The 23,499-nt window shown below is 43.5% G+C and overlaps 1 protein-coding gene across 1 annotated transcript; it reads right to left on the bottom strand.

The window, feature by feature from the left end:
* Nucleotides 1-1,229: 1,229 nt before the first annotated feature.
* Nucleotides 1,230-22,050, bottom strand: LOC131720903 (uncharacterized). The gene is made up of 4 exons (XM_059013337.1): nucleotides 21,944-22,050; nucleotides 20,313-20,354; nucleotides 15,592-15,774; nucleotides 1,230-2,714 (listed from the first exon to the last, which is right to left on the bottom strand). Exons 1-4 carry the CDS (start codon nucleotides 22,011-22,013, stop codon nucleotides 1,342-1,344), a joined length of 1,668 nt encoding a protein of 555 aa, XP_058869320.1. The 5' UTR covers nucleotides 22,014-22,050; the 3' UTR covers nucleotides 1,230-1,341.
* Nucleotides 22,051-23,499: the final 1,449 nt, after the last annotated feature.

Genomic DNA, 23,499 nt, shown 5'->3' with positions numbered 1-23,499 from the left:
CTGACGTCCCTGCTTTTGCTGTCTGTCACTCTTGCTGACTTATTTAGCTATAGGAATAGGGCCAGTAGTATCTCCTTAGGGAGGACAGTGCAACTGCTTCTCAGTTGTGCAGAGTGATCATTACAACCTGACCCCTCCCTTGCCAACCATGTCCCTTCGTGCAGCATGACCTGACCCCTCCCTCACAAATCATGTCAGCACAGCATACCCTGACCCCTCCCTCGCCAACTATGTAAGTGCAGCATGACCTGACCCCTCCCTCACAAACCATGTCAGCACAGCATAACCTGACCCCTCCCTTTCCAACGCATTAGTAAGACCTCATCTAGAATATTGTGTTCAGTTCTGGTCACCTCACTACAAAAAGGATATTGCTGCTTTAGAAATAGTGCAAAGAAGACACGCACAGGATATTGCTGCTGTAGAAACAACGAAGAGCGGCCAGAATTATCCCGGGTTTAAAAGGCATGTCGCATGCAGACAGGCTTAAAGAATTTAATCTATTCAGTCTTGAACATAGAAGACTACGCAGCGATCTGATTCAAGCATTCCAAATTCTAAAAGGTATTGACAATGTAGACCCAAGGGAGTTTTTCAACCTGAAAAAAGAAACGGACCAGGGGTCACAAATGGATTAGATAAAGGGGCATTCAGAAGTTAATAGCTTGATAGTAGCTTATTTTCCCTAGAATCTCATTAAGCTGTTTCCTGAAGGATCCCAGAGTGTCAGCTTTAACAACATCAGTGGGTAGTTGGTATCAGACTCCCACAATTCTCTGTGTAAAAAAGTGACTCCTATTTTCTGTTCTAAATACCCCTTTATCTAATATCTATTTGCGCACCCTGGTCCTTGTTTCTTTTTTTAGGTCAAACAAGTCCCCTGGGTTGACATTGTCTATACCTTTTAGAATGCTGAATGCTTGAATCAGATCGCTGCGTAGTCTTCTTTGTTCAAGACTGAATAGATTAAATTATTTTAGCTTGTCTGCGTATGACATGCCTTTCAAACCAGGAATAATTCTGGTCGCTCTTCGTTGTTTCTACAGCAGCAATATCCTGTGCGTGTCTGTGTGTAATTAAGGGTTCTTCAAACGAGGAGTCATAAATGGGCCACAATGTATACATATCACTGAAAGTATAAAGCACTAGATCAAGCAACTTTATAACAGATTTTTGTAAAAAATAAATCAAAGAAAATGACTTAGGTCATAGTTATTCAGCTGCAAATAAATCACATTTTATTGGTATACAGTTAACTGTCCCCAATTCCCAACAAGCATAGATAAAGTTATCCGTTCACAAATCATTTTATCACTCACATGGAGATTTTTGTAAGAACTGTTAAACAGAATCTAGTTTAGGTACATCTGAAGGTCTAAAATTGATGTGTTTAAATAAAAACTCAATGTGATTGACTGAAGTTCCTATCTTCACATTGTCAAGGCCAAAGGAATCTATTCCACCAGCTTCTTCTCGCATTACAGTCCAGTGACTTCGATCTCCAAGTTTGCCAGAAGATTGTCCATCTGAGAAAATAAATTCAATATCCACCATGTTGAGATTATTGAATGAAAACTTAATTTTTTGAACGTGCCTGTTCTTCACATCAATTTGATGACACATCCCTCCATTTGGATTCCCATAAAAAGAGCCTTCAGTGCCATTGTATACGAACTGCAGCCCATCTATCAGGTTCCATTCTCTCACAATAATCTGAGTTATCGGTGCTGATGTAGGTTTATCGTATGGTGGGTCCAAGACATGGGGATCTCCACTTCCACTCAAAACATTTGGTGAAAATGGACCAAGTGATACAGTAGAAGTAAGAGGAATTGGGTTCGATAGATTATTCTCACTCTCTGGCATAAAGTTTTCTAGCAAAAAGGCAGGCACCACTGTTTGTATCATGGCACCATTTGCCTTATTCCACATCATTGCCTTGATAGCTTCACAAAGTTGTTTGAAGTAGGTGGGATTAGAAATGGTAAGCATTTTATTAGCCCATAAACTACGTGTTTGCCCTGTCAAATGGTCAGTTACTTCTCCTGTGTAAATGTAATTGTAGAAAGGAATGACAGTCGTAAATACTTTGTGCTCCCCAAACTTTACAACTATACTGTCCTGCCTCCATTGCCTCCAATCCGTATAAAGCTTCTCAAAGTCCTCCCTGTAGGTTTGAATTTCCTTCTCCAACTCTTTATACCAGATCTCAGTATTGTCTTCTGTATAGATAGTTTTCCCATGGACCAACCGTTCTTTCAGAACGGTAAGTTGCATATAGGACACAGTTACAGCCAGAGGAATCAGTTGTACGGCATTTTCACACTGAAAAATTCTGTAGTGTAAATTGTTGCAGTCCTGGATAATTGCTGACATGAGTGACCCTTTCTCATGAGGTTTAGCTTCTACATACTGTTGCATTGTTTTTTTCAGTCCGTTTATATGGCTCTGAATTTCATGCATCTCTGCAATAAGAATTTTCTTATCCACAATTTCTTCAACATTGCGTTTAATCAGTTCCCAAATATCCACTGCAGAATCTGGCCAGAAAAAACTGATCAATACACTAATAAATTTGCCCACAGGTATGCCTTCCACACTGACCAATCCTACAAGGCCAGTAATTAACTGCTTCATTCGATCATTCAATGTTGTACCCAATTTTTTTGGATCATCGATGACAGGATTCCCAATATCTGTGTCATCACCGTGCCCTGCAAATAAAATTATATGATTATATGTGGTTGAAGATTTACAACAGCTAACTTAAGCACTCAATCTCCAATACCTCCAACTAACCATTTAGTTAACATTTTTATTTATTGCAGCTTGAAAGATTAGATGTATAAATTCCCTGGATTTGGCACATCTTTTGCAATTCATTCATTCAATTAATTAATTTTGCAAAAAATCCTACTATTCACATTCAGAGCAAAATACATTAAAACAGTTCCTTGTTCCAAAATGGCAGTGATGATCATCAATCTCAAGATTTGAGCTTGAGTGCCAATTCAGAAGGAAGGAGGAGAGACCATCAGCGTCACTGACCCTCTGTGTTGCAATGTAGAGAGACACAGTCTGCTCATCATATCACATTGGTGCCATTTACATGCACTTGAAACATGACTTTGTGGCGTAGCATGCACATAGCTTGCACATTCCTCATGCTATTGCAAAAGCGCATCCCTCAGATCGTTAGGTTACTTACTGAAAGAGAAGACGACCACCAACGACATTATGTATGGAATATGCCTGCCCATTGGGTAGGTATAACTGAGCTCTCTATATCAGAGCTGCCGATAGGCCCCTTCTTGGGGTGACGCACTCGGTCCTGCCCACCGAGGGATTAAAACCATAATCCTGATGAAGCCATTTCTCTTTTTCCATCAAACCCGTGAGGGCGACCAATGCAACCTCATGGTTGGTGGTTATCTTCTCTTTCAGCGAACCAGGGTTACGGTAAGTAACCTAACGTTCCCTTTCAATTTGAAGATGACCACCAGCGACATTATGTATAGGGTAATGTATACCAGAGCCGTCGCAAGGGAGAAGGAACGGCAGCATATGAGGGACGCATCAGAACCGCATGACTCAAGGGTTAGAGGTGTGAACTTACACCCTCAAGGACCCTCGTGCCTAATGAAGGCAGGGCAGGATCTACCACATTAAGGCGGTAGAACCTGGAGAAAGTATGTGGCGTAGCCCAGCTAGCCACAGTACAAATATCAGACATCGAGGCCCCTCTGAAGAGGGCCCAAGATGTAGCTAACCCTCTAGTGGAGTGTGCGGCTACCCTCCCAGGTGGGGGCAAGCTGGCACCATCATATGCAGACAAGACTGTGTCCACAATCCAATGCGACAGACGCTGCTTTGAGAGGGGCTGTCCTAGGGTGTCCCATGACAGACAAAGAGCTGGTCATAATGACGCAGAGCTCTTGTCCTATCCATGTAGCATCTTAATGCCCGCACTGGGTAGAGGAAATTAAATCTCTCATCCTCCTCTGAAGAAAACGGGGGTGGGCGGAAGGACTCCAGCTCCTCAGACTGATTAACGTGTAAGGATATGATCACCTTGGGGGAGGAAAGCAGGGTTTGTACGCAGTGAAACCCTGCTGCCATCGTTCCAAATACACATGCAGGAGCTGTACACTGGGTTAAGGTTAGGGTGCTTTAACTCTGTGGAGTATATGGGCTCAAACGAGGCCTTCGTGAGAGCCTCCAGTACAATATCAAGACTCCATCCTCGGATCCAGTAATCGTCATGCACCTTTAAGAAATCAGGTAGTCAAAAAATGTGCATGCGGAGATACCAAATCCATGGGGGCATGGCATGCACAAATAGCCGCTAAATACACCTTCAAGGTGGAAGGTGACCTACCAGCATCAAGCAGTTCTTTCAGAAACTGTAGGATAACAAGCATGGGGCAAGAGATTGGGTCATGACTCTTAGTCAGACACCAATTCTGGAAATACTTCCACTTGTAGTCGTACAACGACCTAGTGGAATCTGCTTTAGCATTCTGCAAAGTACCCACAACTGCATCTGGTAGCACTAGTGCTAACCAGCAGTCCCTTTCAGGGGCCAGACTCATAGCTGGAACCTGCCCGGTTTCGGGTGCCAAAGAGTGCCTCTCGCTTGACTGAGGAGATCGAGGCAAAGCGGGATCTCCCAGGGCTGGTCTTGTAAATGCTGGCACAGGGTCGAGAACCAGATTCTCCTGGGCCACCTGGGGGCCACTAGGAGAACTGACGCCTTCTCTAACCAGACCTTTTCGAGAAAGGCCGGGAGCAGCGGTATAGGTGGGAAAGCGTGCAAACACGCTTTGGGCCATTCGTGCATTGTCTCTGCCAAGGCAAAGAGATCAACCTGCACCTGCCTGAATTGTTCCCAAATTTTCTCCACTCTGATGGAAGAGGACCTTCCCTGGAGAGGAGGTCCGTTGCCCAATTCACCGCTCCGGGAATGTGCGTTGCCTGCAGGGACAGCAAGTTCCTCTGAGCCCACATCAAGAGCCTGAAGGCAATGTGATGCAACCCTGGTGACCTTAGGCTGCCCTGGTGGTTGACATATGCCACCACTGTTGTGTTGCCCATGTGGATCAACACATGTGTACCTCGTACCACTGGGAGGAAGTGGTGGAGATCAAGGGAGACCACCTGCAACTCCAGCATGTTAATATGCAGGTACGTCCAGCGGTCCAGCCAGGATCTGTGGACTCCTCTGCCTTCCCAGACTGCCCCCCAACCCAAGGTGGAGGCATCCGTCATCACCACTTGGCTGATTTGTTCCCAATCTCGGGACTGGGAACAAATCAGGCAGTCATCGAGAGAGTTCATTATTCTGATCCCCTGCAGCCGCAAGGGGGCCAGGTTAGCGTCTACGCACTTGGAAAACATACAAGGAGCTAGGGAGAGGCTGAATGGCAGCACAACAAACTTGTAAATGCTTCCTTGAAAAGAGAAGCAGAGATACTTCCTGTGCTCTGGATGAATGGGAACGTGAAAGTACGCGTCCCGTAAGTCCACTGTGGTGAACCAGTCGCTCGGCCGGACTGATTGGATAATGTGGCGGTGAGTCAGCATTTGGAATCTCCTTTCTTTTAAGAACCCATTTAGAAGCCTCAGGTCTAGGATGGGGCAAAGGCCGCCATCTTCTTTGGGTACCAGAAAATATCTGGATTAGTACCCCTCTTCGTGGAAGGTGGGGTCTACGAGGCAAATAGCTCACTTGCACAGCAAGACGGCTCCTTCTTTCTGAATTACCGAGGCGTGGAGAGGGTCTGTCACAAAAGTATTTGTGATTCCTTGAAAGGGAGGAGGTCCCAAGTGGAACTGGAGCATGTAACCGTTGCGCACGGTAGTGAGCACCCAGGTGTCTGAGGTGCAGGCACGCGAGTTTTGCAGCTGGTGTGGTGAAAAGGGGGTCTGAGGCCACAAGCCTTCAGGGGCCCTGCTGGGGCTGCTGAGGTTGTGGCTAGGCAGTTTGAGGTGGCTGCCTAGGGCGGTAGCCCTTGAACTGCCTCTTGGGATGCTGGTGTGTGGGCTGGCCACGTCCTGCGTTTCTTCTGCCTGTTGGGAGGTGCCTGTTGTTCGCTGCTGGTGTGCCCTGTAGGCGATACATTAGGTCACCCAGGGGAGCCTTGGCAACCGGAACTGTCCTGGTGACAGTTTGCATCGGAGGAGCTTGCCAGCGGTTTGACCTGCCCTATGTGGGAGCGCAGGGAGGGAGCAATGCAGCTACCTGCCGGGACACCTCACGTTCCCAGTGGGATCTCGGCAGGATCTCCTCCACAGCTGGTCCAAAGGTATGTCTCGGGGATATTGGAGCTTCTAGAAGCGCAGCCTTATCCGCATCTGGAACTCTGGCTTGTGACAGCCACAGCTGTCTGCGAGCCACAATTAAGCTACCCAGGCTCCGGCCAAGAGCTTGCCCTTGGAGACAGGAGATCTGAAGCAGCGTACTGGACAGGAAGCGTAGTTTGGTAACCACCAGTTCAGGGAGCGGGGCCTCACGCAGGACGGCGTCCATATAGGCCATCAGTATACCTGCCATGTTTGCCAGGCGGGTTACCTGTGCCTCCGCTGCATATGCCCTCTTAAGATGCGTCTCTGTCACCCTGCATTGCAGGTTCAGACACGCCAGGTCTCTGGCGAATCCTCCCACCAGCGGAGCCTTGACCAAGGCCACGACGGTGGAGTCTACTGGGGGGAATCCCGCTAGGCCCAGCTTTTCCACGCCTTCCAAGGTGGCAAGCTGTGCGACCTGCTTCAGCATGCTTGGAGCTGAGGCCGGATGATCCCAGGAGTAGTGTACCTCCTCCATGAAGTCCGGGAAGACCGGGAATTTTTGAGGGCAAGGAGCCATCACCTGCGTCAGGAATACGGACCAATGTGGCTCTACCGCTGGCGTCCAGTGGATCTGCAAAAACACTGCAGCACGGCCCATCAGTGCCGATGGCAAGTCCAACAGCGGTGGAGCGCTGGCTTCTGAGGCCACCTCAAAGCTAGGTTCCACCTCGGCAGGGGGCTCGGGCTCCCCTCCTTACTCCATGCCAGAGGAGAAGGCGGCTCTGTCCCAGGAGGCCGCTCTAGAAAGTGTGTCCTCCTGCGCCAGCTAGGACGTCTCTTCCCATTCACCCTGATCTTTCCTGGGGGAGGGGGGGTACGGTAGTTGGGGCAATATGGAGCTGGGACTGCTGCTGGAGCCGCAGATGCCTGTTTAGACAGGAGCTCCAGGACCTGGGCCATCTGGGCCTTAACATCCATAATGTCCCTTGCCTGTTTTGAACGCTTCACCCTTCTCACCTGCGGGGATGGGGAGTGACTACAGGAGGCCTGTGTGTCGGTGATGTCCAGCAGGGGGTTTTGTGACAGTTCATGGAGGAGGGGCTCTGGGGCTCCAAGAGCCACCAACGGTCTGGCCACCGAGGATGCGGAATTCGCCCTTGTGGCCCTCTCCAACCTGCTCTCCTTCACCCGAGGCTGAAAAGCTGCACAGATACTGCAGTCTACCTCTTTCTCGAGGGCCAAGGTGGCATGCTGGACGCCCAAGTACCTCTCACAGAGGGTATGTCTGTCCTCCTGAGGGATCTTAGCCCTGCAGGACATGCAGGCATGGAAACAAGACTTTTCCGACATTAAGCTAGGTGTTCTGCATCGACTGATCACAGCGTGCACTGAACACCGCTTGCACTGGGTGCACCATGTTCGTTAGGCCATGTGCACTGTATTATACAGCGGCATGCATTCAAGCACCGATTGCAACGTGTGTCGTGTGCCCCGTGCGTACCAAACACCGTGAGTCCGTGCACTAGTGGTGTAGCGCTGGGCACTGTGTGCCGTGTGCAATGAGCACCATGCACACCTAGGTACCGAAATACCAAGGGCTATGCATGCACCGAGGTACTGAAGCACCAGGGGGCAGCTATCCAAAGGTGCCTACCCTATCCGCGTGGTCACGCACCTGGTCAGCGCGTAGCATACACCAGGGAGACAAGACCTGAAGCCGCGGTGGGCTTACTGAATAGCAAACAGCAAAAAACACAGTAGAAAAACAGTTGGGGGAGAACACACTGTTGTTTGTTTTTAAGCCCGGTGGAGGAACACATGGCTGGTTTAGCTGTTGTAAACAACCACACTGCAGCTAATCCACAGCATGACCCAGACAAGCAGGGCCGTGCAGTCTAATACATAGACGGGGGACGCGCAGCAGCAGCCAAACAAACAAGGCCCACTTCAGTTGCCAGATGGCGGCTGGTGGAATCACTCGACAGCAGGGATGCGGCAAGGCCTAGCCCCATGGAGGAACTGTATTCTCCCAAGTAAGAAAGATACACACTCACGCGAGAGGTACTGCACAGGCAGTCACTCACACACGACAGACAGATAAGAGAAAGCAGCCTACAATGCAAGCGAGGAGGCTGCTGAAAGATAGAAAAACAAAGAGTCGTACGAATGCAGGGGAAATCCGATCGGCTCGAAAAGCTCTTTTCTATCAATAGGCTCAACTAGACATAGAGATCTTACCTTACCATCTTGAGAAGGAAAAAGATTAATGGCTTCCTCAGGATGATGGTTTTAATCCCTCGGTGGGCGGGACCGAGTGCGTCACCCCAGGAACAGACCTATCGGCAGCTCTGATATAGAGAGTTCAGCAATACCCACCCAATAGGCAGGCATATCCCATACATAATGTAGTTGGTGGTCGTCTTCAAATTGAAAGGGAAGCTACATGTTTAAGGGCAGGGTCAAACGCTTTCTCACTCTTAATAGCTTTAGAAAGGTAAAACAATGAAGCCTTAATTGAGCTTGGGTCTCACAAGATTTCAGCAGTCAAGATCCCGTTTGCCTGGCTTCATTTCACATTCCTTCTCATCTTAAAGCTATACCAACATGTGTATACCTAAGAAAAATACATGCAAGATGCTGCCCCAGTAGAAAGGGAAAAACATTGAGCCTGTCACCATTTACTGTAAGTTTGTTTTCAATGCATGTTGGAACACAATTTAGTGAACGTTTTAAAAAACATGAATGCAGTCAAAAAATTTTTGCAAATAATACACAGAAAGTACACAGCAGTTTTTTTGTTTGTTTGTTTGTTTTTTTATATAAATTTAGTCATCGACAATTATTTTTACTGTGAAATCATGTCCAATTATTTTTAGGCTCCACTCACCGCTACCACACCTGCGCTGACTCAGGAGGGGCGAAGACGAACACACGCTGTCCTCCGAAGTGTGTGCCGTTAGCCGTCCTCTTCTTTTACACACGGCAGGCTCACCATGCAGCTACCTCAGAGCTACAGTGTCGGAGGACAACGCAGCTCTGGGCAGCTTACAGGCAAGCCCGCAGATGCCCGGCCAGACTACAGGGGTCGCTACACAGCCTTTTCTTATAAAATCGTTGGCATATATATATATATATATATATATTCATTATTATCATTTTGTGTGTAAAGGCAACATTAGTTTTTTGTTGTTGTTTTGGTGATGAACAACAACAAAAACTAACGTTGGCCTGTTGTTAAACTTAAACTAAAATGTTCATAGCAATGCATTAAGCTGTGCTCACGATATCAACTGTCGTTCTTATCTATATTAGTAGGCAGACACAGACAATATCCCTTCCCATATTTTAATATGAATTGGGTCATTTGCATTTGTGCGGGTTGTTTCTCTTCCTAAAACAGAACTGCATAGCAACGCATTTTTTTGGACGTATGGCCTAAACATCATGAAAAAAAAGGTCATGACTGTGCCATTTAAAGGCAGCTATTGAGAAAGTGTTTTCCGAACAATTTTCTAAAGGAAATAGCTTTAAAAATGTATCAGATTTAAGGACAGTATATTGGATTTAGTCATATGAACCAATTGTGGAGAATTCAAGTATTACGAATAGCATGACATGTCTATTTTAATAATTTCACATACTTTCTTAACTGGAGACACAGGCTTAGTTTCCATGGAGAAATACACATAAGTGATAAAAAATGCAAGGTAAAAACAATTCACATTGATTAGTCGGGAAATGATTTATAGCAGCTCGAAGAGTGCCATTTGAAGGGGGGAAAGAATGATAGGAAAGCAAGTCTCAGTCTCGTGATCGGGAACCTTGCTGACTGAAGGCTGGTCTGATGACCCCCGAGACCTGGAAAACATAAAGTGTTAGTCCCCTACACACTGGAGAGCCATGGCAGCGACTTGGATGCGGATGCAAACCCATAGGGGGAAGAGGATAGATGACCCGTCTCAGCAGGCAGAATGGACTCACGATTGTGCCCTTGAAGAGCAAAAGAATAGATTTAGAGAGGGACCTATGTTTAGGTTGGCATCGGCTTTAGGGGTACCCTGAATAGGAAGTATATATGGTTAGTATACAGTTATATAAATAAGATTGGAAAGACAGGTAACGATAGGTTGAATAAAAGCGTTATAGAGCATGAGCTGTTACAGGACAGAATTATTTATGGCCGGGGGTCCCGCTGGCTAGAGAGCCTGGAGCTGATAATGGCGGATACCACAGAAGGCTAGAGGAAGTGTGATCACTATCCCCCCCCCCCAAAAGGTGGCCCCCGGCCTCCCCGCTAGAAAGCCTGTATCTGTGAGGGGAAAGACGACTGCGCCCTGACGACATTCTAGGATGAAACACAAACAAGACATAGCAAAATAACTTTAGACAAACTAAAGGAAAGCCATCCGCACAGTGGTGAGGAAAAACCACCTTTCTTTTTAATTTCTTTAGGTGGAAACCTCTGGTGGTCCTGGCTGAGAGGGTGCCCCCACTCCGGGCAAGCTAGCAAGGGATTGTTGGGCAGCAACAATGTCTGAGGGAACTGTTCGAATATATAATTCTACTGCTGACGATGTCCAGCGACCTAGAGATTTTATAGCATGTTGGTTAAGGCCTGATCTTGCAGCGGAAGTTGCTGCTCCGATTCTGAAGGAGTGTGGAGTGAAGAATTGCTGTGGCGGGCCTGCTTTAGCTATGAGGGAGGACAGATGGGAGGAGAACCAGTTTCTTGTAATGATGGTTTTTGACTGAAGGATGGTTAGAATGGAGGGTCCGATAAACTGGGGTTCTTGAATGCTAGGAGTTTTGCCAGAGCGCTGTATGGACAAAAAGGAGAGTTAATCTTAGAAAGTTGAATACAGTGACCAGAGCGAAGTTGATCTGTTTTTGATGATCTCAGGAATCGTATGATGTGCTGATCTTGTGTGCAATAGAGGTCTCTAGCTCGAACTCCTGATGATGGGAAGTTGGAGGCGGGTCATACCATCTTAGGAATCTGAAGAATGCTGTCATGCACATAGCTTCCATTGCTCTATTGTCTGATTCCTCGGAGGGTCAGATGGACAGTAGGCAAGGAGAGGAGGGTGGGAGCCGGGCAGGAGGGGAACTCCCGAGAATCCCTTGGGAATGGATAGAAAAGTTTGGAGTGTGCGACCTTCACAGCGACAGCAAATGGCTTAAAATATATATAGAACTTGTGGTGTCATACTGCCATCTAGAGATATTGTGATGAAAATCCTTGTCTATGTATAACAAGATTTGCGTATTCTTTCAGATTTTAATAATAAATATGTCCGATACATGTTTTAGGACAGTTAGTCATGTATATGAATAAGTTAACGTAGGCTACAAGACGAGTCTGCAGTATTTAGACTGTGTTGAACTCGCCCCTACCAGTTGTGAAAGCGCAGCAACAGGAAGCCTGAAGATTGCAGTACTGAGGCACAGAGTTCACAGTGCCTGATGAAGCTGCCTGGTCACCATGGCAACTTACCACTCCCTGCAGTCACTCAATGAGGGCATTGCCGTGGTAACCAGGGTCTGTGAGGCACCGGTGGAAAAGTTGCAGTACAGCAGTGTCATCGGAGCATGTTGTGACCAGTTAAAATCGTGAGCCGCCACTGGTTGAAATGGAGTTTGTAATAGGCTGGATAGGTCTTTTACAATGCTGAATGTACCTCATGGAGATCCAGGACAGGATCTTTTGATGGAATGGTGGGAACGGGTGCTGAGTGGGGAGCGGGGGAGGGGCACCTGATTGCAGACGAGAAGTAAGGACAGATTCAGCAGACTAAGCTTCGTGGTGCATTTAAATAGAGCTAAGGCAAGGCAATCACTGACTGTAGGCCAGTCCTTATTCTGTTGTCAGCAGGCAGGGAGCAGCTCTCTTCCCACAGCGGGGCTGGGCCGTCGGCATCAGGGGGATGTCTTCCAAATTGGATGGAAGGAGATGTGCAATCGGTGATACCATTACCAGGCAAAAGGGGTTCATCCCAAAGAATGGTCATAAATCCATTAGCAAGGGAGATCCGAAGAGAGAGAGACATCAACCAGACAGGTAGCAATAATCCGGGAAAGGTAGTCAATATGCAAAAATGGTCAAACCAGGTAGGAAAATAGTACAAAACAAATTGCAGCAACTACAAACAAACTCACTACAAACAAGCTAGACCGTGTAGAAAAAAATGGGAGTGTTTTATAGCAGGCAGTAGATTGCATGAAAGGTTAATGAGATCGGGTTACAGATCTGTCTACCATGCTGCAAGGGAATGTGTCATGAGCTGATAGGGAGATCAGATTACAGTGAAACTCATAAATGCACCCCGAAATTCAACCAAAGTTAACACAACACCAAGAAAAAACAAACAACCCAGACAGACACACATGTAGAATACTGTTAATTCAATACATTTTGGGGTACAAACATGATTTTTGTTCTCTGTCCTTGGAAGGTACCCCTGATAGATGTGACTTAAGGCTGGTGTGCAATGACTTGCATCTTGCCAAGGAGAAATGTCTGGGCTTTAAGCAATCAGCTATCTGATAACTAAACATGAAAATAACAAAAGTAGATAGGATAAAAAAAAACACCTTTCTGTGCTTTGCAAAGGGCTTTATTATTTATTTATTTATTGCAAAAGGCTCAGTTTTTTAAAAAAAAACTTTTTTTAGAACCTTGTTTATAAAATAACTAAACTATAAAGGACTATCATTTGGCAATAATTTTGAAACGCTGAATAAATGATGTCACATAAACAAAACAAAGAAAATACTGAATGAAGAGGTCTCTAAGCCCAAAGAGAAGCTCGCCAGAGCTACTTCCAGCAGATCTCAGTTGCTTGGTACAGCCTTTCAGTGTTGTAGAAAGCTACATCTACAAACAAGATCTTCAGGCCTTTTTTCCAAGCAAAAAAAAAAAAAAAAATCAATTTGTGCTGCTTTTTAGCGTGACAAGGAGATATACGCATCCTTTTTAGCCGTACCATGTTTTGGCTGTACACTACCTACAGCATGAGAAATGTGCATGCTATGTAATATTCTCACAATGGACAGAGAATCTGGAGTTTCTAAGCTGTGTGTAAACCCAGCCACAGAGTACATTTTGGTTCCCTTTAGGTTTATGAAATGTGTCCTTTTTCTGTCTGTTTGTATCGAATGTTGTTGCAGATGTTTCAGCACTAGTGTCCATGTTTATTTATTTTTTGTTACTTAATTACTTGATTGGGCTTTATTTGCTTCTCCCTGGTCTGCATCAGTACCTGCTGTTGGAGTCTTTTTGTCTTTCTCCGTATTTTTTTAAAAAAATCTGAAAACAAGCGAGTAGTTTCTGTGTTTATAAACACAACACCAAGCGCTTGGAAGGGGGACTCCAGAACTACTGGAGATGTTTAGTAACACCATAGCAAACAAGGTGCCACGTTGTTTTTTCAGACACTGCTTGTAAAAAGAAAAAAAGTGGATGTTAATACAGTTAATACACTGTACAGCCTGCAACACATACAATTAAAAATAGACTGTGTGCATGTCATTTAAGAACCTCTAAAACGTAATTGACAAGAAAGTGCACATAATACTATCAGATGGAAAAAGAGAAATTTACAAGCTCTGAATAAAACTCTAGAGTATAATATGAAATTATACAAATTATACATACATTTTTATTTGGCAATGTGGAGTAGTGGTTAGGGATCTGGACTCCTGACCAGAGGGTCGTGGTTTCAAATCCCAAGTGGGACACTGCTGCTTCACACTTGAGCAAAGTAATTTACCCAGATTGCTTCAATAAACCCAACTGTATAAATGGATACCAGAATTTCTATGAAAAATAACTAATTGTACCCATTGTAAGTCACTTTGGATAAAAAGCATCAGCCAAATAAATGTTATTAATTATGTAATGACTATACTGAAGCCAGACAATTTTTTATTTAAATTTTCTGAATAATAGTTATTGCAATGTTAACTTTAAAGTGGAGTTTGGGGGCGGGAGCTGGAGCTGCTCTCCTCCTATTTTCTCCTGTCTATCAAAGCTATCTGCCTATTTAAGCCACGTCAGATTCTACGTTCCTTCTCTTGCGTTTTGCTTTTTTGTGTGTTTTCGCTTGCATACATTGCAGGAAATCTCCCTGACAGATTTTCATCAAAATATCTTATTCATTTCTCCGATGGACCGTCTACTTTATCTACTTTAATGCAGACCTCTACCCAGCAACCAGACCTGCTGCACTGGCACTACGGAGAGTCTATGTTTTTCAGAGGGTTCCGTGGACCCATGGGGCCAACCTCTGCGGTATGAGGTTCTTGCGGTATAAAGTCCGGACCCAGTCCTTTGCTTTGGCCCGCAGGCCAGTAACAGTCCAAAACAAGCACTCCTGGCCCGCAGGCCATCATCATTCCCTTGAGACTAAGCCTCTAAACACTAACCCATATTCTTAACGCAGCCCTAGCTCCCGCCCTTGAAACACAAGTGATTAGCAGTGATCAGTTGGGATAGGATTGATTGTGTAAATGTACTTATGGATGTATGTATATGTGATGCTTAATTTACTATCTTCATTTAAGGATCAAAGGTGGGGGGGTGTAGAGAACTATGTATGATCATGTATACCAAGTGGACCAGCAATTAGAGTGTGAAAAGTCTCATAGGCTCTCAGTGGAAGATAAATGTCTGTGTTGTAAGCAACAGGAAACTAGTCTCTGATAATAAATAAATAAATAAATAAAAACATACACTAGTCTTCTGTGACACTTGATAAACTACTGGAGGCAGCTATAATTGCTAACAGCAAATGAATCAAAAGTCACAAAGGCTCCTTGATAGATGGGTATAAATACCACCAGCATAGGAATCTCCTAATCCCTCCAGATCATTAGAACATCGATGTGATGCCTGACACTCTCTCCTAGGGAAGGTAACATAATCAACTGTTGTTCTCTGTTAAATGCTAGTGGCATGTTATTGTACAGTACCGGGACAATAATGTTCAATGTAGAATGTAATGCTTGTTAAGATTTAAAAATAACACACATATACGGCCATATGCTTTTGTTCAGTCCTAGCAGTTAACACTACAATTATAAGTGAAGGTTTTTTAAAATAAAGTATAACATTTTAGTAACATCACTGGCCAGTAACAAGTTCACCGTGATATACCTCCATGGTGAAAGTATATCAATGTGCAGTAAAGCACTATGAAAGCATCAATGCTACTCATACAAGCTAGGTGGGTATATGACACGGTAAATGCCAAGTAACAATAATCACATCATATGGCACACATAGTGTTGAAGGGTGGTACTTACGTGAGCACTTCATGGTAGGATGGAGGTAGAGCCATGTTCCAGTTTCCATGCAATTGTTCATGTTTGAACCTGAAGTCATTTTATACCCAGGGTTGCACTGATACTCTATCCATTCCCCGCGACGATATAACAGCATGTCATCCAGTACATGTGCATTTGTTACCTTCGGAGGGGGACCACAGACTGGAAAACAACAGTGACATTGTCATCTCTGTTCAAGTGGAAAGCTGAGCCCTCTTTCAGAGGCTGTATTTTCTAAAATATTAAATATATTAAAAGCCTCTCTCTGAAATGTCTAAGATACAGGAATGCAGCAACAGCTGACAGGTACTGTAGAGCTGGTGTGATAATCAGGGCTGGAAACTGGAACAAGCCCTACACCCAGTGGTGGATTTCAGAATCTCCCTTGTTTTGGTGTATTATTGAAATGACCAGGTGTCACTTAAGTCTGTAGGTTTACAACAGGAGTTTTCTTGTGAGCACCGCTGCATGTTAAGTGCATTCTGAAATACCCACACCAAGTAAGAAACCAGACTGCTATTAATTGTGAAGAACGTTGACAATGCTGCATGAGGAAAAAAAAACATGTCAATTTATCCATTTAAACCACATAGGAAGAATATGTTCTGTACTTATTATGCCTTAAGTCAGTGGTCTCCAAAGCTGTGATGATTATCAAGTAATTTCGTGATAGGGAATTATCACATAATTATGTGATAATTTCTAATCACGTGATAATTCTTAACACATGGTACTGCAACGCTGGGTTGCATGGAAGCTTTCTCTATATTCAGAATGACTGTTGTGACAGAAACATAATGATTCTTGCTTGTAAATCTCCCTTCCGACCTGTGAGGGAGCCGAACAGCGAGAGCAGAATTCCTTGGACGGGCTGGGCTGACAGTTCGTTCCCTGGGTTTAAGGGAAGTCGGCCAGCCAAGAAGGGGGCGAGACTCTGGTGCGAGAATGCATTTACCCCCAGGGTAAACAACGTGGCCGCGGCAGATTGGAGAAGCTGCTGCACGCGTTTACCAAGGGGTCATGTATGACAGCATAAAAGGGGATGGAGAATCGTAATCTGTTTCTTTGTTTTGGTTTGTGCACGTAAACCTGTAAGGACCGTGAGCGTACCAGTGATAACTGTATCGTGAGTGTTTTGTTTATTTGGTCTTGTAATTGTCTTGTCTTGTCTTGCACGTTACCAGACAGCTAACACAGTTCCAGAGCTGTCGCCGAGGGCCAGCATTAAGCCGGAACGGCACTTCACGAATTGTCACTAAATAAACTGCATCACCTACCACGAGCACTACTGCACTCACCCAGGACTGGTGACCGTGTCTGTATTATTGTGGGATGGATAATTGTTTATTAGTTGAAACTGCAATCCCGTTATTGTTTACTCCGTGCAGTACACATTGTTGTGTATTGCCGGTGGATTATTGTTTGGTCACCAGACCTGGAATTATAGATAAAGCACCCCTTTTTCACTTGGATTACAAATCTCTGTCTGTTTATTATGCACCTGCATCATCCCTGTAGCTGTACCCTATCAACCACTTTGCCACAGTGCAGTAGCTTCAAGTTCTAACATGTTGTTTTTGAGACTTCTAGCATTTAGATAAATACATTTAATGACTATCTTACCTGAGTCATTGCCCTTGTTTTGATGTGGTTTCCCTTCTGGTTTTTGTTGGTTTCTCCCCCCCCTTCCTATGTATTTCCAGCTGCCCATATTGTCCTTTGCAAGGCGCTGGCAGTATCCCAGAAAATACCACAGTTTTGTTCTTGTCTTTTAATTTCCTTCCTAGCTCTCTGAATTTGTTTTGCAGGGATCTTGGTCTGTCTCTTCCAATGTTGTTTGTACCGATGTGGACGACTACTACCGGGTCGTCTCCTGTTCGTTCTAGGAGCCTGTCCACATTCTCAGTGATGTGCTTGACTGAGGCTCCCGGAAGGCAGCACACTGTTGTAGTAAGGGGGTCCAAACTGCGAACTGAACTTGCTGTGTTTCTCAGTATGGAGTCCCCAACAATCATGACCTCCCTTCTTTTTGCTGCCTGGCCAGCACTGTTTATGGGGTCCTGGATGTTGTTACTTTCGTTCTCTTGATGTTGGTTGTGATCTTCTAAATTTTGAAGTGGCTCAAATTTGTTTGATGTACTGATTTCTGGCTGTTGTGTTTGACGACGTTTGTTTTTTTCTCTGTCTCTGCCTACCTGAACCCAGCTGTTTAGACCCTCTTCTGCCTCCCTGGTGGCTTTCTGTTTGTCAGAGGTGTAGACGTCCAGGAATTGTGGGTGTGCCAGCTGCTCACACTCCTGTTTCTCTGTCATGGATCGTGCTGCACTTTACACACACTTGGTTTAGCTCTGCTGGGTTTGCTCGGATTTCCCACATCATGCAGGTATCACAGATTACTGGCTTGAAGACCATGTTAATTTCTTTCATTTTTTTGTAAATTTAGTTTCTGCAGCTGTCAACCTGCTTTCAAACTGCTTCTAACTGCTCTGTACTTTTCCACGACTGTACTTCTCCCAAGCTGTCGCTTTATGAACTGCCTTGGCTTTTGTTTGTGAATGCTGATGCTTGCAGCTCCGCCCCTCCTCCTTGTCTCACAGAACGGTGTTGAATTTGAATCAGCTGCTCTGAGCTTACGATTGTTATCAGAAAAAGACGTGCAGCTGCTAGAATTTCAACTGCAGTAATTTTCCAATTTACTGTGTTTTCTGAAGAAAGCAATTAATGATGCAATTTCTCCTTACTGCTTCTAACTGCTCTGTACTTTTCCGTGACTGTACTTCTCCCACGCTGTCACTCCTCGCTGTTATATTAGTAGACGGCTAACACGTTCTGGAGCTGTCGCTAGAGGCCAGCACTAACCCGGACATCACTGCACTTGTATCACGATAAACTGTATTTACACAACGAGCACTACAGCACTCACCCAGGACTGGTGACCATTTTGTACTTTGTGTTTATTGTTTGGGACTGCAAACCCTTTATTTACAACAGTGCAATACCTGGGATTATTGTTTTGGTCACCAGACCTGGATTATAAATTAAATCTGTTTTCTGATTGGATTACAACTGCACCTGCACTCTGCAAGCCACTTTGCCTCAGCTATTCAAAGAGGCATTGTTTAAATGTGTCTAATTTGCCAACCTGATATTCCAGTTTTCTTGATCTAAATCCTATCGAAATGGTGGGGCATGCTATGAAGACATTTATACGGAGCGAGTGGAAGCCCGTCAACAAGGAATAATTAGTAGAAGGAATCAAGCAATTTTGCCAGACGTCTCACTGTCGACAGCTGTAATCGGTATATTGATCACATCATAAAGGTGATCCCTGCTTTAATACAGAGAAATGGAGGTCCAGCGGGACATTAAGAAAACAATAATGTATTGCAAAAGAGTGGACCTAATACTATGCGTAACCATCGGCTATAAGCCTAAATGAAAGAAACATGTATTATTAGTCTATTATTATAGCCTACTGAAGTTTTTTCCGAAGCGACCTAAATTATTTATTTTAACACACCAGTGTTTGTCAGTTAAATGTCTTTTACTAAATAATAAAAGTTAACGAATGTCTTTTGTGGGTTGGATTATTTATACTTTTCTGTATTTTCTTCAGATCTCAGTTAAGCACTTGCGCGCGCACACTAACTACGTTTACATGCAGGCATGTAAACGTACTGAATGACGCAATCACCAAGCGCTGGTTTGTATTTCAAATACAAGCTAAGCTGTCAACTTTAAAGTTGAATAACTTTGCATGTACACATGATAGAAGTAAACTGTAAACAGTGCAAGATCCCAAAATGCTGTATAAATGATTCATATTTGATTTTGTATTGTTTGTCTGCAATGGGTAAAAACAAAACAATTGCGTTGCATGTTTGGTTTGGCCAAGGTCAAATATTGCTACTGCATCATAAAGAAAATACTGCTGCATAAGGATTACCTTTCTACCACAGAACATGTTCTTAAAACAATCACACTAGAGAAGTGGCTTATAAACAGTAAGTACAACCCTTTGTTGTCATGTTTATTTTACGTTAAAGCTGCTAAATGTCCTGGGAAAATATAAATCAAATTCTGTTTTTACGTGTCAAACTGTAGGCTACCCCTGAGTTTTGTTTTATTAGCTATTACTGATATAAGCAAATATTTGTGGAATGGTTTTAGTAGCCTACCGTATATTTTTGTTTTCTTAAAAACAAAAAATGACAACTTACTTTTATAATAACTAGGAAAACGTAAAACCACCTTCACGTGCATAATGCATGTGTCCATTTCTTAAGAAAAAGCATGCTTTAACTTATTGATATATGCTACTGTACAGTTTATTTATTTTGGCCACAAAAGTTTACTAGAAGTTCGCGTTGCCCTTCTGTTATTCGTTAGTTTTAGCACGTGACCTCGACCCTGTTATTAATCTCTGTCAAAGCAGTTTCTAACTAGGTATTGCCCTCTAGTGGTTAGAAAGACGCTTAACAAGCCCCAATGCAGTGACGATGTACCGTAAAACGCACAGAATCGCATTTTCGGGGGAAATCATAATGACTACACCTGTAGTCCACATTATATCTCATGTTGTGAAAAAGCTACCTGTGCTTTCTCATTAGTACTTAATCTCCTAAATCAAACAATCACATTAAATTGAAACAGAACTGAAAACAGTATTGATATTAAGGGAAACAAAAAAATGTACTTACAGTGGTGTTTCGATACAATTTTGTCAGTTGCAGCGTGCATTCCTGAAATGGGTGGGTTGGGGAGAGAAAGCAAATTCCTGTTAAAAATGAGTCATTTTAACATTTCAGGTACCGTTACCATGAAATGTTATGACACTGTATTGTAAAATAAAAGGTACCCGAGTACGAGTTATGCTTGTAAAGGCAGTTTCACTTTCACTTTTGTTTGCAGTGGTAATGGAGACCACGTCGCTGCTCTGTGCACTTTCGCATCTGCTTAAAAATAGCGGGGTTGTGCCCATTGAAATGAATAGGGAAGCATTGCTTTAGTCACAGTAAGACTAACTGAAAACAATATGGATTTTAAAAGACAGAAATGATGTGTTCTTATTTATATGTTCATACCCATATACAGTGCTCCCCCTTTATAATGCTGTAGTCGGGTTAAGAGACCGTGCTATTTCTGTTCCGCCTTATAATGAGAATACTAGTGTTAGTGTATTGGCATTATGGGGCAAATGGGAGCCATAACAGTACCGCTGTATAACCTGCTCCACAGTATACACCGACCCTCCAGGACAAGGATTGCAGACCCCTGGTCTAAAGCAGTGGTTCCCAAACCTGGTCCTGAAGGACCCGTCTCTTCTGGTTTTTGTTCCAGCTGAGCTCTCAATTACTTTGAACCCTGAATTGAACCCTTAACTGAACTAATAATTGGCTTTTTAGACCTTTTCAATTGTTTTCAGCTTATAAACAGGTAGAGATTATTCAGATAAGTGTTCAATTAAGTAACTGAGAGCTCAGTTGGAATGAAAACCAGAAGACACAGGGGTCCTTCAGGATCAAGGCTGGGAACCACTGGTCTAAAGGTATACTGTATAAGGGCCAGATGAATGATTCGAAAGGGGAGAGAGGTTGTTTTTTTTCAGTCTGAGCTGGAAAAATCTGCATGGATACCTATTAAGAATGAGTGCTGTTACTCTGTAACTGCCACCAATAGGTGATTAACCAGACCAATTGGTTGGTAATTTTTGCATATTATTTTGTTCCTGTGTTTTGGTGCTTGTCCTGACTGACCAGTTTAAATAAAATGTTTTTTTTTGCATCTCTGGCTGTTTGACTCCATCCTTGGAACGTTCTGCCTTCTGCCTCATCTCTAAATATAACATCTACCAGATGATATGCAGAACCTCAATCTCACACAGGTCTGTTGCAAAAGAAAAAGAAAAAGAAATTATAGATAAGGTTTCTTATTTAGTGTCCTCTTCATATTGTGGCACTATAAGAGAAAAAATGTCAGGCATATCTGAGTTAATAGTCTTCAAGTAGTGGATAATTATAATTGTTTTGCTTGTCCATATCTAAGAGAAGTTTATTTTAATATCCTCTTGTCATTTTCTCCACAAGCTATTCAGTTCTTCTAGATGACAACGAGCAACACATTAAACCTCTTGGCAGATGTATACTCGAAAAAAGGTGATGTTTTCATTTTTACAAGCCACCCAACTTTAGTGCAGGTATGGGAGGGAGATCTCAACCCCCATGTTTGTATCTACATTTAGTTCCCTGCATGAACAGATTAATTATCCCCTCAGAAGCTTGGCCAAAAGCTTACAAAAGTGTGCCCTTAAATAACTAAAAGAATCGCTTACCTTTGACTGAAGTCACAAGGTTATACAAAGCAACCTCGCTGACCAGTAATAAGACAAGTCCCTTCAGCATCCTCCTGGTTTTGGTGTTGGGTAAAGAGACACTGAGACTCAGCTGATCTCTGGAGCTGTTGGGCTGAAATCAGGGAATATATAGACCTGTTTGTTTTTCCCAGAGTAAACAGCTGATAACACAAGATAACAGAGGTCATTTTCAAGCACAAAAACAAACCTGAAACAGCAAATGGGGGCAAAAAACCCCCCCAAAAAAACAGACAGTCGTCAGTGCCATGCAACGATAGTATTTTGATGTATAAAATCTTTTTTTTTTGGTAATTTTGGATTGTATTTATTATTATTGAAATAGTTTTTATTGTCACCAATACATTCCTATACACATGTTGTTGCAACACATTACTCTGGTTCTTAAATCACTGCACTGGCTTCCTGTTAAATTCAGGATTGATTTTAAAATTCTGATCACTACTTATAAGGCCCTTCTTAGCCCTTCATGGTTTTTCTGTTGGTATCTTAAGTGGTGCTTTCAGTTGCTATGCTCCCTGCCTTTGGAACTCGTCCAATTTTAATTTAGAATTGTATTAATTATTATTGAATGAGTTTTTATAGTAAAACACCCTGGGATGCTCTGCATGAAGAGCGCTATATAAAAGCAATTTGTATTGTATTGTATCGTGGATTTTAGTGTTGTTGTTGATAATAAAGATTGTGTTGAAAAGAGCACAACCAATTTCCATTCTTTTGTCTTTTCATTTATTTGAGAGGGGCTCTGTGTGGGGTATCCAAATATTGCTGCTAGATTAATAAGGTTATGTGAGGTTCTATTTCTCGTTAAACTATAGATGGAGTAGTCTGCATAGCGACCTGTACAGTTAAATGGAGAATAGCGACCTGTACAGTTAAATGGAGAATAGGTCGCTATGCAGACTACTCCATCTATAGTTTAACGAGAAATAGAACCTCACATAACCTTAACTGTCAGAATTCCTAATTTGAGACATTTAGTGAAGTGTTATTCATTTTCACAAGAACAAATCATTTTTTATTTTTTTTTAGTTAATAGTCCAGTTTTGGGATGATGCACTCCGGAACAAAGTCCATACCAGGAAGCTAGTTGTATTTACACTTGATTGAAAATTAACTTTGAGTGTGTTTCGAAGCTTTCAAAAATGAATCCAGAAAATTACCAAACCAAAATATTACAAGGTAGCACTTGCAGTGTTTTCAGGTTGATAGCATGCCCGCTCACACCCACGACCCCTCTCCGTCACCCTTCATAATATGCAATTGAAAACCCCATCGTGAAAAAGCAGAATTGGAACCGAGTTCATGGTTAATTTCTAGTTTTGTTACTGGAATTCTGTCACTTTGATTAAATAAACACAGTGGGGACATGTTGACGTGAACTCTTAATATTTGCACAGCGAGAGCCCACTAGTTTCCTTGAACCCAAGTACTGCAATATCTGTTGCCAATTCAGCCCTGACCAGCACTGGTTCACCCCGGGGGCTACAGAATAGGCTGTTCTCTTGGTTTTCCTC

Source organism: Acipenser ruthenus, chromosome 45 (genome assembly GCF_902713425.1).
Source record: "Acipenser ruthenus chromosome 45, fAciRut3.2 maternal haplotype, whole genome shotgun sequence".
Classification (NCBI taxonomy): domain Eukaryota; kingdom Metazoa; phylum Chordata; class Actinopteri; order Acipenseriformes; family Acipenseridae; genus Acipenser; species Acipenser ruthenus.
Note: the sequence above shows the minus strand (reverse complement) of the source record. Positions and strands in the feature narration are given on the sequence as shown.

What these genes read in the sequence shown, in the direction of transcription:
- LOC131720903 (XM_059013337.1), bottom strand. Translation starts at nt 22,013, where the DNA reads ATGCTGAAGGGACTTGTCTTATTACTGGTCAGCGAGGTTGCTTTGTAT. An exon ending in AATTGTATCGAAACACCACT is followed by an intron (nt 15,775 to 20,312) that starts GTAAGTACATTT and finishes GTTGTTTTCCAG; the next exon opens with TCTGTGGTCCCCCTCCGAAG. An exon ending in TCCTACCATGAAGTGCTCAC is followed by an intron (nt 2,715 to 15,591) that starts GTAAGTACCACC and finishes TTTTATTTGCAG; the next exon opens with GGCACGGTGATGACACAGAT.